The following is a 17,628-nucleotide window of genomic DNA, read 5'->3' on the forward strand; positions in this document are numbered from 1 at the left end:
GTATAGTGTATAGTGTAGAGCAAAATAGAGCAAAAGCTGCTACTGCTATTACCAAGCCACAGTCTGATGCAGCTGGTCCTGAAAAACAACTGTGTTAAAGACATCTATTTAGCCAAGGTTGGGACTTCCTACAAAATTACAACTCCTCAGATAAATCTCTCTTTCCAAAGGCTCTAATTTACTTCACCACTCCTGAACATCTTCAGCCTCCTCCTTCAGACAGAACAAGTAGTTTTCCAAATAGGATGCAATGAATGATTGGATGATCTTTATTTTTAGTTGTGAAAATGCTGAATTTTACATCTCATAAACAGGTGATGAATAGTTGGGCTAGCCTGCTGTAGCAAAACGAAAGCCAGCCAATATAGACTTTATCAAATTACCAAGATGCACAACAGCTCTATATTGTCTATATATTGTCTCTATATGAGACAATATATAGACAATATAGAGCTGTTGTGCATCTTGGTAATTTGATAAAGAAAAAGCATATATTATAGTAATTCACCACTAAAATTCACAAGAGTAACTGGCAGTGTAACCACACTGCAGAATTAAAGCAGTTTGACACCACCTTGACTCTGTCCTACAGAATCCTGGGATTTGTAGTCTGGTGAGTTATTCAGCCTGGCCAGAGAGCTCTGGTGCCTCAGCAAACTACAAATCCCAGGATTCTGTAGGACAGAGTCAGGGCAGTTAAAGTAGTGTCAAACTGCTTTAATTCTTCAGTGTGGCTAGGCCATGGGTCTCTAGAAAAGTCTTGGGCTTTTTATATTGAGTCAACACATGTTTGCAAGGTCTGCATGATTTAAGATCTAAGAATTTCACACCCAACACACTTGAAAGTATCTGTGATCTGAAGCATTACTACTTACTTCTCGCTCTCCCCTAACCATTTTGATACAAGGTCAGAAGAAGATACAGAGAAAAATGTAGAATTGTTAGCTTCTGTTGCAACAGCTTTTGCCAAGTAGGATTTCCCCGTCCCTGGGGGTCCAAACAGAAGAATTCCTCTCCAGGGTGTTCTTTTACCTAACAGAAAGATTAAAAAAATAAAAAAGTACTACTCATGGAATTGCCTTCTCAGTTTCACACTGAATGTGGTATACAAAAAAAATCTGTGGGTAATCAGAACTTATAATAATAAATTTTTATTTACGATATGTTTCCCCGCCTTTCCCATTGGATCGAAGTGGGGTTACAGACTATTAAAACCATACAAAAACTCTTATAAAAATATAAAATAAATACCAGCAATACAAGCTTCTATTAATACACAGTCATACAACATACATATCCTTATAAAAATATAAAATAAATACCAGCAATACAAGCTTCTATTAATACACAGTCATACAACATACATATCCAGGGTAAGGCAGAGAATCAATAGCAACAAGCGTGTAAATCTTATTCATCAGGGGTAAAGCTTGACAAAAGAGAACAGTCTTAAGTCTCTGTTTAAATGTTTCCAGGGGGGTCATAAGACAGAGCTCCTCAGGAAGACTGTTCCAGATCCGCGGGGCTGCTATCGAAAAAGCCATCTGGGATGTGGAGACATATTTGGAAGATGGAGTTTCCAACAGATTCTTCCCAGATGTTCTGAGTGTGCGGGGTGGATCATATGGGGAGATGCGGTCCCTCAAGTAACTCGGGCCCAAGCCATGTAGGGCTTTATAGGTAATAACCAACACCTTGTATTGTGCTTGGAAGCGAATACCCCACTTAAAAAACCTCAAAACTTCCAACAAGTATGTTTTTGGAAACATCTCCAAGAAAACAAAACAACATAACCTCTCAGCACAATACTAGAAGAAAGCAAAGAAGATTATGCTTGCAGATTGGGATGAATGAAATGTGTTTGATTTTGTATTATAACAAGAGAAGTGGATTGGCTGTAGAAAAGCATTTTAGAGAAGTTTTTATTTGTTTGGTTTTCTACTTTGAATTTCTTCACGTTGGAGGGTGGGAAGTCAATTTTAATAATATTATTGTATGTTAGTATTAGTTTAGTTTATGTAATTGTTGGGTTTAGTACATTGGAGTGAAGGGGAGGGGAATTATATTTGTAGATAAATTAGGGAATTAAGATTATTTATTGATAATTGATTCTTTTGGTGTTGTGTGAAGCTTCTTTTCGTTTCTGTTATTGTTATTCTTGTATTTTTTAATGTATGTTATGTTTTAAGCTTAAATATTATTTTAATAATACTGGATTCCTGCTACCAGCTACTCACAAAGAACTTGGTAAATTTCATTTATTTAAAGTACTGCACCAAAAAATCTATTTGCAAGTCCAATTCTGATGACTGTTTTTACACATATGCTGGAAAACATATGTTGCTAAAGTAGAGCACCCAGGGCTGCCTACAAAGCACCTGATTTCCATGCAGACATAATTCATGTGTGGCCTTACACTGGGTGCTTGAGCAACATCTTTGGCATACAGTGCCATCTACCAGTTAAGTGTGGCATGAGATACTCTAAACAGTGTTAACCATGTTTTGGTAACTTCTAGAGTGGACTACTATCATGTATATTATATGCAGTAGAGTAGTCTCTTTGAAGGCTACTTGGAAACTACAAGTGCTCTGAAATATAGTTATTATATTATATTCTTAAACTTCACTGCTTGCATTTGCATTTGACATAAGCCAGATGCTGGTTTTAATCTTCACAGATCTATACAACTGGATCCTATGGCCTGAATCCAATTGTTAGTTACAACCACAGTAACTAACCATCATTTGCTTTGCTGGCACATTTCTCTCTTAGTTCCCTTTCAAAGCAAACTTTTGTTCCACATGTCAGAACATTAATAGAATTCTGGTGGGTCCAGGGTTCCACCCCATTTCCCAAGCTAACAACAGTTCAAAGCTAACAATATGCACATGTGAAATGAAACAACCAGATCAGGCAAGACTTGCATAACTACAGAAAAACATGTGAACGTTCTGGAGACAGTTTTAAAGCTTCCAAAATACACGATTCCCTTCACCACCTTTCACCAGATTCCACCTTGCTTACAATTACCATTTTGGTGGTCAAACATATAGATTTTTTTTATGCTTGGAGTAGCTGGAGAAGCAGGCTATCTGCTTTCCTCTCTCTCTCTCTGTTCATGCATGCTTCCTAAGTGATCCTCAGGGCTGCTGTTTTTTACCTGGCCTGTGCTAGGCAGGCACAATCATCTACAGTAGAATTGCTAATTAAGAATTACATTTCCTCCTAGCTCAAACTTTATTGTATTGTTTGCTCCAGACATGTTGTTGCAAACCAACACAAAAAGTGTGTCTCTTCAGCTGTTCAGCATCATTCCAATGTTAATGCCGCTAACATTCCAGCTAGTAAGAAGATGAAAAGGAAATGTGGACGGAGCTTAGTGTTCATAAAAGAATTTTGTAAAAAAAGCATTTCTTTCTCAGAAGCTTTATTACTGTATTTGAATTATGTCTGTATTTAGTACTTATTGGATAAGTACATATTCTGCTGAAAAACTTTAGAAGCTCTTAAATCCATGGCCCATAACCCAAATATTTCAGGATTTTAAAACATTTTAAAAAAAATCCTAAGCCAGTCATTATTGCCAAGTGATTTATACTTAATTAGTTTTACCTGTGAAAAGATGAGGAAACTTAATAGGCAATATTACTGCTTCTTTAAGTGCTTCTTTTGCTCCTTCTAGACCAGCAACATCATTCCACTTGACATTTGGTCGTTCCATAACAATGGCACCTATTAAACAAAATACTATTATTTTAAACATTTCTTTCTCCAGTTTCAAAGAAGAACATTTAAACATCAACATTAAATCAGAATCCCATTAATTCACAAACTAGCATTCACTTTAGACTGATTAATCTCAAGGCTACAGTTTGGGTAGTCATTCAGAGTTTATCATACAGATTTGTCTGTGAGCCACAGTGCTTTTAAAAAAAAAGAATGCTTACACTTATACTAATTCCGTTTGTCTTACTTGCAAGTATTTAGTGAGAACCAATCAGATATTGGTTCCATACTATTTCATTTAACGGGCCACAATATATCAAAGTACCCAAGTAACCTCCCCATCAACAGTGGCTATAAGCATGATTTTGGTTTGGTGCTTTCAATGCTTTCAAAGAAGTCTCTCTCATGGTTTTTGGATGTTCTTTAGGGTGGACAGCCACAAAGACTTTGGTCATGCAGACAGCACTATGGCCTAGTTTTTCCACATGACAACAAAGAGAGGGAATATCAGTAGATAAAATAATGATCAAACAATAAACAAAGCATGGATGCATTTTCCCCTTCCTCTTTGAAAGCATTAGACCTTAGTGACAATGCTAAATATCCAAATCTTAACATGGCATTTGGTCATCATCTTGCTCACTATGATCCCTTACTGGCAGGGGTTAAGTAATAAGAGAAAATAAAACTGCCAGAAAATCACTAGATAGCAAGAAAAGTGGCAGCAAAGAGCTAAGAACAAACCAAAAGGTATGTATGTATAAATAAATAAAGACTTATTTAGGTGCGTTCTTCAAGTCAGGAGCACCTCATGATCCTTAATGTTAATGTCTACTCCATTATCAGATTATTATCATGTCTTGATAGAACTGCTTTGTTGCAGACATTAAGAGCATGATGTAAAGCTACCTTGGAGTTGATTCTGCAGCTTCTTTTTCTCAGGATCATCTGATTCTCCTTCTCCATCACTATCATTTCTAGTTTGGGTATAAACAGAAGTACACAAGTGAAACAGAAATTGGCCTTCTCAGTCGACAGTGAAAATGATGCGTTTCTTAAAAGACATCTTTCCCTCAAAAGAAATATGTGCATGTCAAAAAACTACCTTAAAGCAAGATTAATAGAAAAGTAGTATTTCAGTAATGGAAATTAGATTTAGTAAACATAATTTCAAAGCAACAAGTCAATCAGAGCCTAGCCCATGCTGATTTTTCATTAATACTTCCAGGGGAAAAAGAGTAGTAATAAAATTCCATGAAGCAGCATTTTGACCAATCAAGAAATATACAGGACACATGCCAGCACACAACAGAAGAGTTTTACCTGGCACCTTCAATTTTCAATATACTGAAGAAAGCAAGTCCCCACAGATTTTACCTGTACATTTGACCCTTGACATTCATGGGGGTTAGGGGCTCAAGGCCCCACATGAAAGTCAAAATTTGTCAATAAAGCAAGGGGCGAGAGCAGTGAGCTCTCAGAGAGTCCCTCATCTCCCTTCTGAAGCCTCAAGTAACTCTAGCAAGCTCTCTGAGGCACTGGAAGGGCAGGGGAGCAGACATTCGCAGCTCCTTCCTTCACTTCCAAGGCTTCAGGGAGATCCAGGGAGCTCTCTGAAGCCTTGAAACGGCAAGGAGGGCGCGTTTGCTTTCCCCAAACCCCTTCCCAAGGCAAGAGAGCTGTCTTTCCCCAGGCACCTCCCTGTCCTGGAAAAGGGTGAGGGACTATTTTCCCCTTCCTAAAGCAGAGAGCTGCTTGGGAAAAGAGAAAGCTCTCCGTCCAGGAAAGGGGTGGGATTGGCACATGCACCCTTCCCGGCTTCTCCCTCCTGGGCTTTTTTCCCTCCCCGGGGGGGAAAAACTGAGGAGGAAGGAGGAAGAGGAGTGCATGTGCAGCGGCCTTGACCTCATGAATAATTGAAACCGCAAGTGTCAAAGCCACAAATATCGAGGGACGACTGTACTTGTTTTTCAATACGCATGCTTTTGGTTACTGCCTCCAAATTTCTTAATGGAAGGAAGAACCTAAAAGCTTAATACATTAGAAATTATGTTCTAGGTGAACCTTCCTATCAATATTAGGTTTGGGTTTGTCTGCCCTCCACACACAAAAGAAAGTTAAAAAGTGAGGTGGACAGCACAGCATTCATCTAAAGCCAATGGATTAGATCCAGACTTAGTCATACGTACTTACAATAGAACTACTGAAATTGCTAAATTAAATAATATTACTCTAAGTATGATTAAATGTGGATTTAACCCCCAGTATGGTTTTCCACTGTTCTATCACTTTATTTCTACCCTGCCTTTCCCCCAAAGGGATTGTTTGTTTTGTTCCTAGGACTAATGAGTGCTACGAAATGTATACCTTGTCCAAACAAAAGTTACGGACCTACTTGTTTATTATGCTTTTCTTGCCCCCCTCAATATGAGAAGGAAATGAAAACATATCACACAGACAAAATCCCAGAATGCCATATCTGGATAGGCCCAGTAACTGTGTAAAAGGAAACCATGTGAAACTGTAATGTAATTGGACCAGTCAGTAAAACAATTACACACAAAAACACACACATGATCTTGATTAAATTTACAGAAGCAACACTAAAACTGTGTTTATAAAATGTGAAAGTATACATGCCATAGAGAATATTATTTTTCATGCAACGTTCTATCACTTCTAGAATTTCTAGATGTGTCAGAATAGGTAAAGTCAACATACCCCTTTTCATCAGCTGGACCAGATTCTTTCACTGGTTTGGGGGGAGCTTTCTCTTTCTTTTTCAGATATTCTTTCAGCTTTTCAGCTCTGTCCAGATACTCAGTACACTTTGCTCTGATGCTCTGCTTTGCTTTGTCACCCTGTGCTTCATCTATGAACAATAAAGTATTCTGTTTCACCACACAGGTCAAGTTTAGACAGTGTACTTTTATTATCTACCAACTCCCCATTAATTACAACTGTTTATAATGTTATGATTGAATACTACTCATAGAATCATAGAGTTGGAAGAGGCCACAGGGGCCATCCAGTCTATTCTGTTGATTTCCCAACTGAGAAAATGTAACACCTGAATAATTTTACAATGTATTCTTATTCATCATGGCAGCAAAGTAAAATTAAGATGTTTTCTTATTTTTTCTTCCAATTAAGAAGGTAATAATAATTAAGATGGTACCAATTAAGATGGTAATAATACTAATGTGACATTATTAAGAATTAATCAAGCAAACAAGGTTGTTTCCAAAACCGCAAAAAGAAAATAGACAGGTTAGCAAGGTTTAATAAAATGTACTTAGAGTAACTCAAAATAAAATTATTGTAGAAATCATGGCTTAAATTGGGATAGGCAACCTGATGGTCTTGAATAGGAGTTGTAGTCCAAAATATGTGCAGGGTACCTGGTTTCCTACACTATTTTAAATAATACTTGATTACTCCATTTGGGTGTTGGGATAAAACTGATGTTATATTGCAAGACATTTAGCACAGAAGAGAACAAGTTGAAACCTGTAAAAAAAGTTTTCAAGGTCTGTACATTTGGGAAAGAATTGGCACCAAGCTCAGCTCTAATTAACAGTGACAGAGAAAATTAGTAAGATTTCACAACAAATTTCCTAGGCAATTTCCTAGAAATATAAGGAGAGTCCCTCTCTAGGGTGATTGGCAGACTTTATGTTTGATGGCCCCATGGCTTTTTGTTTCTGCTGCAAAATCTGTGCCAGTACCATGGATCAATGCCAGACACCACCCTGAGCAATGTGTACTGCCACTGAACCTTGCTCTTTTCAAACTCCTACATTATTTTTGACCCTTTCCCCTTCTTTCCTAGAATGGGCACCAAAGGGCCTTCCAATTTCCTAGAAGACACTCTTGAGCAGCACTTTGAGGGCAAGCGTCACCAAGAGTGGCTGCCAGTGTATTCTACAAGACACCTGTATAGCCAATCTCAGAGAGCTTGGTATCTCTTACCGTCCATTTGCTGTGATTCTGAGAAGTGTTCCTAATAAACTAATGAAAGGGGTTCACCTTTCTAATATAATGTGCATAAAGAAAGCATTCACTCTGATAGAGAGAAATGGAACTGTTTGGAAAGAGAAACATAATGGAAGCAAATAAAGATGCTTCTCACCCCTGAAAGCTTGAACATAATCACCAGGTGAGGGGCTGGGTGTGCAGTAAATAAGAGCAGTTCTGGCCCTCTACTGAATATCAGTTGAGGCCAAAACATTTGTTTACTGGTTGTGTGGATCCTGGTATTCAGATTATTAATCAAACGTTTCAATTCTTCTTAACTGTGCTTGAGAGAATACTTTTAGAATATTTTCCTTATCTCTTGCCTCTTCTACTGTTGCTCACCAGTTTAATTTGTCTCCTGCCTGCAAATTTTCTTCCTGTTCTAACTGCTAGTCTTAGAGCTGATTTGGAAGGGCCTTCTCTCAACTGGGGCTAAATATCACTAAGATAACTACAGAATGTAATTTGGGAACTAAAGATATAGCATAAAGGAATTTGAAGGCTTGTTTAAACAAACCCCAAACACTTATACTTAGCCTAGTAATTCTTACATTTGACAACATGAAGAAAATACTGTACAGCATGTTGATACAAGCGGAGGGCTTCCTCAAAGTTCCCTGCTTTATCTTCTTGTGCTGCCTTACTAGCAAGGTCTATTGCTTTCTGTAAACAAGAAACATGATTAAGATTAAAGATATTAGGTGAGTAGTGTCTGAACAGCATTTCCAGTATATGAAAGCAGGAAAATAATAAACGTGCATATATGCTGAAATGACATCTTCCAATTAAAATTGTCTGAGGCAGTATACCATTGACCAGGAAACATTTCATTTTTCAAAATCACTGGAAATAAATCAAGTTTCAGTTTCTAACTTGACATACATAGCACCAGACATAGAGAGTGTGAATGGCACATAGCCACAACCATGAAGAAAGATGTGTAGAGGAAGCAGCTTGTAAGAAACAACACTGACACACACCCCTCATTCTGCATTTTAATGGAAATCGACAGCCACAAGATGAGTTTTGCCAGAACAAGAATGAAAACCCCTTTTATCTTTTATGTGTTCCTAAACACCCAATGAAGAAAAAGGCTTGGATCATCTCATAACTGAACATAAAGCACTTTCAGAGGCGGGATACAAACCGCCGCTTTGCGGCGCTTCCCCGCCGCCGCCGTTTGCTCCGCGCGGGAGCCGCAGCAGCCAAACCGCGCGGCTCCCGCGCAGAACAAAAAAGAAGCTCCATTTCGGAGCTTCTTCTTGCAGCGCACTGATGACATCGCGAAGCGCCGCCGGCGCATTCGCGACGTCATAGGTGCCATGACACATCTGGACGCTATGCGTCCAGTACGTAAAGATGGTGGCGCCCATGTAGAAGGGGCGCCGCCATTTTGTACGTATAGGATACGTACTAGGGTTAGGGGGGTACGGAAGCACCGCCCCTTCCTAACCCTAGTACATATCCTATACGTACTATATGGCGGTTTGTATCCCGCCAGAGAAGACTTTCTTATCCCCTATTCCTGCTTGCAACCAAATCTTTGTCCCCTCCATCACTCCAGAGGCTCCATGGGAAATCCCCCTGAACAACCTGGGACAGAGGGCAAGGTGCTGCTGAGGAGAAAGGAATTGCCCCAAATCAGGCAGAGGCTCCTTTGGTTGCCCTGCTGTGATATGTACCACACAGTAATGTAAAGGACAATGGTGCACTGTGGAAATGGCTATTTCAATCTCAATACATAATAATAATAATAATAATAATAATAATAATATTTATTTGTATACCGCCCTCTGGCAAACCAATCCGGGCGGTTAACAACAGTAAAATATAAAATATGACAATTAAAAACACTTTATCCGTCCCCCCCTTAAGACAGTATTAAATAGTATAACATATTAAAAATACAATATCAAGGATAAAAACAGCAATTAAAACTAAAAACCCTGATATCCCACTGTTGATCCTCAACCATCTCTAAGATGGGGCCACGGGAGGAATATACGTGTCTAAAATTCCCAATATTAATACAGATCTTTATAAAACCTTACAATGTAGCATTCACACAGATTCAAATACACACATCCTATCTGCAGACTAACAATCTAAACATTATGTTCAAAAAGAGCTAATCTCTTCTTATACAATCACAGCATAAAGTTCACAGAATGCATAACACAAGGCCTTCCACAAAGTGCCATGCTGTTGCCTCATCATGCTATGGAGATTACCCTTAGTTCTCAAAGGCTATGTCAGCGGAGTGTTGAAATGTGTGATTCCCTCACCACCAATTTCTAGCAGAGGGACTCCAGAGTTGCAACAACTATAGCTCAATGGAAGAACATTTACTTGGCATCCCAGCTTCAGTCCTGTTAGAAATGAAAAAGACTTCTTCCTTAAATTAAATAAATAATAAATAAAGTTTTTATTTATATCCCGCACCTTCCTTCGATCAGAGCGGCTTACAGTATAAAATTTAAAACAACAATACATACAATAAAATCCAAAATACATCACATATAAACAATAATAAAAAACACAGGCTAAAAGCCCCAAAGCCCTTCCTCTTGGCCACGAAAGAGGAGGAAGGCCCACAGGATTTTTAATCGGGGAATGCCTGTTGGAACAGGAAGGTCTTCAAATCCTTCCTGAATTGGGCCAGGGTGGTAGTCGAGCGGAGCTCAGTGGGCAGCGTATTCCAAAGGGCTGGGGCAGCAGTGGAAAATGTCCTCCTTGTGGTGGAGGACAATCTAGCCCCAGGCACCTTCAGTAGCTGCTGCCCAGATGCCCTGAGGGTGCGAGGCGGAATGTACGGGGAGAGGCGATCCTTTAGGTAACCTGGACCCAAGCCATTTAGGGCTTTATAGGTAATAACCAACGCCTTATATTGGGCCCGGAAGCGAATAGGCAACCAATGGAGATCTTTCAACACCGGTGTTATATGGCTGGTCCTGGGAGCACCAGTGACCAGCCGGGCTGCCATGTTCTGAACCATTTGCAGCTTCCGAGTTTGATATAAGGGTTGCCCCAAGTAGAGTACATTGCAGAAATCCAATCTCGAGGTTACCAGAGCATGTACAACAGTTTCTAGGTCCCTCTGGGCCAGGTATGGGCGCAGCTGGCGAATAAGCCGAAGCTGATAACAGGTGCTCTTGACCGTCGCGTTCACCTGAGCAGTCAGGTGTAGCGACGAGTCAAGAAGCACCCCCAGACTGCGCACGGAGTCCTTCACAGGGAGCGTGACCCCGTTCAGGACAGGTGGAACCACCGCCATTCCTGGACCAGGGGAACCTATAACTAGTACCTCCGTTTTCTCTGGATTCAATTTGAGTCGGTTTTCCCTCATCCAGCCCATTACTGACTCCAGACAGGCCACGAGAGGAGAGACCCCATCCCCAGTCACTGCATCAGTCGGAGAGAGATTTGAGAGATGCTGCCAGTTAGTACTAACAGTACTGAATTAAATGAGGCAATGGTCTGGCTTTTGTATAAGGCAACCCTCTGTTTCATCATCAGAAACAACTGCTCCAGCCGATCATACAAGAAAGATAAGCATGGTTTCACCAGAGCAACAATTGAAACAGACTTGGGCTAGCATCCTGTTGGTTAGTCATAAGCAAAGTAGGTCCAATCAATCAACTGTTGAATGCTGAGTCCACATTTTATTATTCTTAAAGTGTATGTATATAACATTATCCACATTGATTTAAAGCGTTACTCTAATCAACATTAACAACAGGGTTTAGATGTCTCTGTGTGTTCAAAGGCCTTTACAAGTTCTCACTGAACATGTTCTGGTGGAGAGGAAAGTCCAAGTATTTCAGCAACCTGTTAGATCCCAACACTCGTCAAGAGGAAATGCTTCCAGGAAATTTACAGGCCAGGCATGAAAGATTCAGTCTCCCTCTGCTTTCTGCTCCCACCATCTGAAGAATGTCTCTGATCATGGGTTTGTCTAGATCTCTCTTGATACTCCGATCACTCCCTGAACAAGGTAGTCTATGGGGATGTACAGACAGGCCCAAAGGGGCGGCATGTAGTGGCCCCTTTTTATACCCAGATCGAGGCCGTGGCAACCACATGCCGTGGCCCTAATTTGGCATTTCCAGAGCGCAGTAGCTGTGGCTTTAATGCACTCCTTCAGCACTGCATCATGTGGACGCAGTGCCGTGATGTGTAGACGCTAAACCCCGACTCGGCCCCAAGGCTGGCCCAAACAAGCGGTCTGCACAGGGCCTATGAGAAGCAAAGAAAGCATATAGTACTTTTGGGACTAACTAAGTGAAAGATGTAGCATAAGCTTTCATAGACTTGGCCTATTTCCTGAGATACAATAAAATAAATAAAAATAATTTTTTTATTTCTATCCCACTTTTTGCTAGGCAAAGTAAGACGTAAAATTAGTCGATGAAAGCTTATGTTACAACATCTTTCACAGCTAGTCTCAAAGGTGCTGTAAAATCCCTTTGCATATTGCTATTCCAGACTAACATGGCTATCTATGAGAGCTCATTTCCGATCCATTTTGGAGGTGCCCTTGTTGGGGAAGGCTAGCCTCATGTGTGGAATTATTATTTTAATATTATTATTATATGAACCAGTATGAAATTCCATAACTGAGCTATGGCACCAGAAGTACACCAGCCAATATTTACAAGTTGACTAAGTTGCTATTCTGTGCACTGAGAGGTATTTAAGTTTTCTAGGAAGCTCGTATTAACACCACCACCTTATCACCATCACCACTACACAATTTTTTTACTTTTAGGGTTGTGTAACGATATGTTTGACAGTCTGCAGAAAATGTATAGTTGGATGATCATCTGTAATCCTTAGATATCATCCTTTTAAACAGCCTTATTATTATTGTAAGTCTTGAGAGCTGGTGTGGTTTAGTCATGTGAGCATTGGATTCAAACTCGGGAGACTAGGGTTTGAATCCCCACTTAACCAGTCACACTCAGTTTCAGAGGAAGGCAAAGGAGAGCCCATTCTGAACAGATCTTGCTGACAAACTATGTGATAGGTTTTCCTTAGGGTCAACCATAAATTGGAAATGACTTGAAGACATACAACAACAACAAGTCCAGCTTGGTCAAGTCATACACTCTCAGCCCCAGAAAACCCTGTGATAAGACACACTGTTAGACAGAAATGACTTGAAGGCAAACAACAACAACAACAACAACAAAATTTTGTCCTTATTACTTCCATGTTATTTGTGCCTTCGGTACCAAATTTTCTGTTAAAAGAAGTAACACTCCAGAAATAAATTTGCTTCATTTAAGTAGCTATACCTGTATTGTTTTAACTTTTTACACTAAGTTACATAAATCTTTGCGAGTAGCCCTGATTCTCTCAGCGTCAGGGGAATGGATGAGTCAGAAATGACCTGAAGGCACATCACACACACTTGGATAATAATCTGTATGTAGTGAGATCTTGTGGCACCTCTGAGACTAACTGAAAGAAAGAAGTTGGCAGCATGAGCTTTCATAGACTTCAGTCTACTTCCTCAGATGCATTTGATGGAACGGTAAGCCAGGGACTGAAACTATATACACTCTTGGTGTATGAGAATATCAGTTCAAATTCAAAACCCTATGGGTATAGAAATGAAGCAACAAGTCCAGTTTTAACAACGGCCATTTGTGAACAAAGACATAGTCACTGGATATGGAAATGAGGTGGTAAGACCAGTTTGGCTTTGGAAACTATTCTGTAAGTGGGGAGAACAGATCAGCAACAGAATAGTCAGTAATGGATTGAACAGGGATAACGGCTTCCTGGCTCACGACATACACTTCAACACTATCTGACCCCATCCTCTTTGTGTGTGTGTCCTATATCATCCATCTATCCTCTTCACCTACAGACTAGTTTCCAAAGCCAAACTGGTCTCGCCACCTCTTTTCCATACCCAAAGGCTATGTCTTTGTCCACAAAAAGAAACTGAAAACATTCAGGGGGAGCTGCGTTGGCCATTTAATAGTGATTTTAGATCGTAAGACTGAGGGCAGGGAAAGGTCTGATAAGTCACTCCGATAGCCTTCTGGCTGAAGAGTGGGGTATAAATACTCTAAATATTGGCCAACCGAAATGCACAATATACTCGTTGCCAGCTTTTGCTTCTTCTCCTGTTTGGTTTGTTAACATCTTGCCTGATGAAGCTTGCAATAAATATATTGTGTATTTCGCTTGGCCAATAAAAGGTATTTTGAATTTGAATCGACATTCTCAAATACCTATGGCATATATATATGTGTGTGTGTGTGTGTGTGTGTGTCCCTGGCTTCAACGCCACTAAATGCATCTGAGGAAGTAGAGCCTTCCCTCCATGGCATGTGACATCATCCAGCCTCAGAGGGAGTGAAAAGGCAGGGCCAGCTCCATCAGGGTTATCCAGAGAAAGAAGAAGGGCCCTCCCTCCGGTCCATCTGCCTTGCTCCAGGCCTCAGAGGGAGAGAGGAGCCACCGGATTTGATCCCCTTCCTCACCATCCCCTTCTCCTTTTGTGTCATGCCTTTTTAGATTGTACGCCTGAAGGGAGGGAACTGTCTAATTAAAGATGATAATAATGATTGTAAGCCGCCCTGAGAGCCATTAGGGCTGAAGGGCGGGGCATAAGTACCGTAAATAAATAAGTAAAACGTGAGGAAGTAGACTGAAGTCTATGAAAGCGCATGCTGCCAACTTCCTTAGTTGGAGCTACTACAAGACTTCCTTACCTATCTACTACAAAACCTCTCCACATATGACTCTGGGGACCAGAGTTCGAATCCATGACACCCACTGGGTGACCTTGGTGCATAGACAGATCTTGTAGCAGCACCTTCGTGACTAACTGAAGGGAAGACAGACATTGGCAGCGTGAGCTTTCCTGGACTTCGGCCTACTTCCTCAGGTGCATGGGAATGAAGGTGACCAAAACAAACAAACAAACAAACAAACAGAAACCTCAGACTCAGAACCCTTGCCAAGAAAATGCAGTAGTTCTCAAGCTTTGGGCCTCCTCCTCCTCCTCCAGATGTTTTGGACTCCAATTCCCAGAATTCCCAGCCATGGTGTTCGTTGTTCAGGAATCCTGGGAGTTGAAGTCTCAGAGAAACAACACGGAGCCCCGGATGAGTGCGTCCCAGGCAGGCTCCTTCTCCTCAAGCCAGGCCTCTCCCTCTTTCCTTCCTTCCTTCTCTGCCTCACCTGCAAGTTGGACGTGGCCGCCATGACGGGCGGAGCTGCGGGCGGGCGACGGAAGCCGAAAAGGGACTCTCTTGGGAGTCCTCCCTTTGAAACCCTTTGAGGTCCCTCCGCTGAAGGAGAGGGCAAAACAAACGGATGGGTTCTTATTAAAAAGCAACTTCTTCAACCCAGTCCCACCGCCGGCCGAGAGACGGATACCAAACTGCGCTTCCGCTTCCGCTTCCGCAACGTCACGTACCGCACCCGGGTGGCTGAGAAGCCCGAACCGGAAGAAAGGGGATAAGGGCGGAAGAAGGGAAGAGCGCGGCTGCTCACGGCGCATGCGCGCTCAACTTCCGGGTTGGTTCTTCTTCCCTACTCTGGTCTCCTACTCAGTGGTTTTTAAAGGGAAAGGATGAGAAATTGGAGCAGCTGCATCCACACTGTGGGGATAATGCAGTTTTGGCACAGCTTTAACTGCCCTGGCTCCATCCTACAGGACTCTGGCGTCTCTCTTTGGGAAAGATTTATTTTTATTTTTAATTGCAATTTGTTTGTTTTCTAAATTGTTATTGTGAGCCGCCTTGGGTCCCTTCGGGGAGAAAGGCGGGCTACAAAATAAATAAATAAATAAATAAAGGCTAAAGAACTTGTGAAACTGAACTCCAGGACTCCCTAGGATGGGGCTTCAGCACTTAAAGCGGTGTAAAACTGCATTATTTCTACAGTGCAGATGCAAAGACTTTGGATCAAACACTGAACAAAAGGGAGATTGTGGCCAAGAAATAAGAAAAGGCTAAGAATGGGAAGGGCAGCTATGAAAGAATTGGTCAAGGCTTCCCTGTGGGTGAGGCATCTCCAAGCTCTCCTATCCTTCACTGCTTTGCTCAGGTCCTGCAGTTTCATGCCGGTGACCTCCCTGATTGAGTCCAGCCACTGGGCATGCAGTCTTCCTCTCCTCCTTCCACCTTTCCTAGCATTATTATCTTTTCTACCCTGTTTCCCCGAAAACAAGACATACCCATAAAATAAGACATAGCAGGATTTCTAAGCATTTGTGCAATATAACCCATACCCCGAAAATAAGACATAGTGATAGGCCCAACACAGAACGGAAGGGAGTGGAAAGAGTGGGGCCAATGGTCCTAAAGGAAATGGAGTCAAAAGAAATTCAGGATTATATTCTGGGTTTGGAGAGTAATGACGATGTTCCAGAAGAAGATGACAACTATATTTGAATAAATGTAGACTGCTGTACCATACTTAATAATAATAAATAAGCCATACTGTGTCTTCTTAAAGAAAAACAGATATAAGACAGTGTCTTATTTTCAGGGCAACATGGTAGTTATATTCATGCCTTCTCATTATGTGGTCAAAGTACAAGAACCTGGATTTGGTAATCTTGGGTTCTAGGGAGAGTTTGTGCTTGATCTATTCAAGGACACATTTGTTGGTCTTTTTGGCTGTCTCTGGTACCCTTGGCACTCTTCTCCAGCACCACATCTCAAATGAATTGATTTTCTTTCTGTCTGCTTCCGTCACTGTCCAGCTCTCACATCCATGTACATGGTGAATATATCAAGCCTGAAATACCCCTAGAAGTCAAGATTATTAAACTGAGGCTGTCATACTTTGGCCACATCATGTGAAAGCATTAGAAAAGACAATAATGCTAGAAAGCAGTAGAAAGAGAGAAAGACAACATGCAAGATGGATGGACTCAATCGGAGGGGAATGCATCAACAGAAGTATAGTGTCTAAATCAAGGGAAGTAATAATGCCCCTCTATTCTGCACTGGTCAGGCCCCAGCTGGAATATTGTGTCCAGTTCTGGGCACCACAATTAAAAAAAAATGTGGAGAAACTGGAGCGTGTCCAAAGGAAGGTGACTAAAATTGTGAAGGGTCTGGAAACCAAGCCCTATGAGGAACAACTTAGGGAGCTGAGCTTGTTTATCCTGGAGAAGAGAAGGTTAAGAGGTGATATGATAGACCTGTTTAAATATTTGAAGGGATGTCACATTGAGGATGGAGCAAGCTTGTTTTCTGCTACTCCAGAGACTAGGACATGGAGCAATGGATTCAAACTACAGGGGGGGGGGGAATTCCACTTCAACATTAGGAAAAATGTAATAAGTTAAAACAAAGTTAATAAGGCTAATATAGCCCTTAGAGTGGAGTGGAGTCTCCTTCTTTGGAGGCTGGATGACTATCTGTCGAGGATGCTTTGCTTGTGAGTTGCTGCATGGCAGGGGGTTGGACTGAATAGCCCTGGCCTTGTGGCCTTTTCCAACTCTATGATTCGATGATTCTATAGGAAGGAGTTTACAAGACCTGAGCAGAGCAATGGAGGACAGAGTGTCTTGGAAGTTTATCACTCACAGGGTCACCAAGAGTCAAGGTCAGTTTGAGGTCAGTTAACAACAAGAGGTACTTTTAGATATGGAGGAAGTGAATAAAACAAGATGTTGTCCTCAATTGTGCTAAGGCTAGGGTTGCCATAAGTGAGGACCTCCAAACTGGGACAAATGTAGGACAAATGCAGGACAACATTTTCAAATGTAGGATACATTTTATAAAAATGGAGGACACGCAAAAAATTGAGGCTTTTTAAAGAAATGTTAATATAAATGCATGTTTCTTAGGCATGATCAAAATGGAGGACATTTTGACATTATTTGTAGACAGATCACGGAAATGT

The 17,628-nt window shown here is 41.1% G+C and overlaps 1 protein-coding gene across 1 annotated transcript in view; it reads right to left on the reverse strand.

The window, feature by feature from the left end:
- Positions 1-15,185, reverse strand: part of VPS4B (vacuolar protein sorting 4 homolog B) — a 37,340-nt gene extending 22,155 nt beyond the window's left edge. Inside the window, exons 1-6 of the mRNA XM_042461653.1 lie at positions 14,947-15,185; positions 8,298-8,409; positions 6,451-6,601; positions 4,639-4,706; positions 3,616-3,735; positions 876-1,032 (exon numbers count right to left, since the gene is read on the reverse strand). Of these exons, the coding sequence (XP_042317587.1) occupies positions 876-1,032; positions 3,616-3,735; positions 4,639-4,706; positions 6,451-6,601; positions 8,298-8,409; positions 14,947-14,970 (632 nt within the window). The 5' untranslated portion in view covers positions 14,971-15,185. The remainder of the gene's footprint in view (positions 1-875; positions 1,033-3,615; positions 3,736-4,638; positions 4,707-6,450; positions 6,602-8,297; positions 8,410-14,946) is intronic.
- Between the last annotated feature and the right edge of the window lie 2,443 nt (positions 15,186-17,628).

The sequence above is a fragment of the Sceloporus undulatus genome, chromosome 4 (assembly GCF_019175285.1).
Source record: "Sceloporus undulatus isolate JIND9_A2432 ecotype Alabama chromosome 4, SceUnd_v1.1, whole genome shotgun sequence".
Lineage (NCBI taxonomy): Eukaryota > Metazoa > Chordata > Lepidosauria > Squamata > Phrynosomatidae > Sceloporus > Sceloporus undulatus.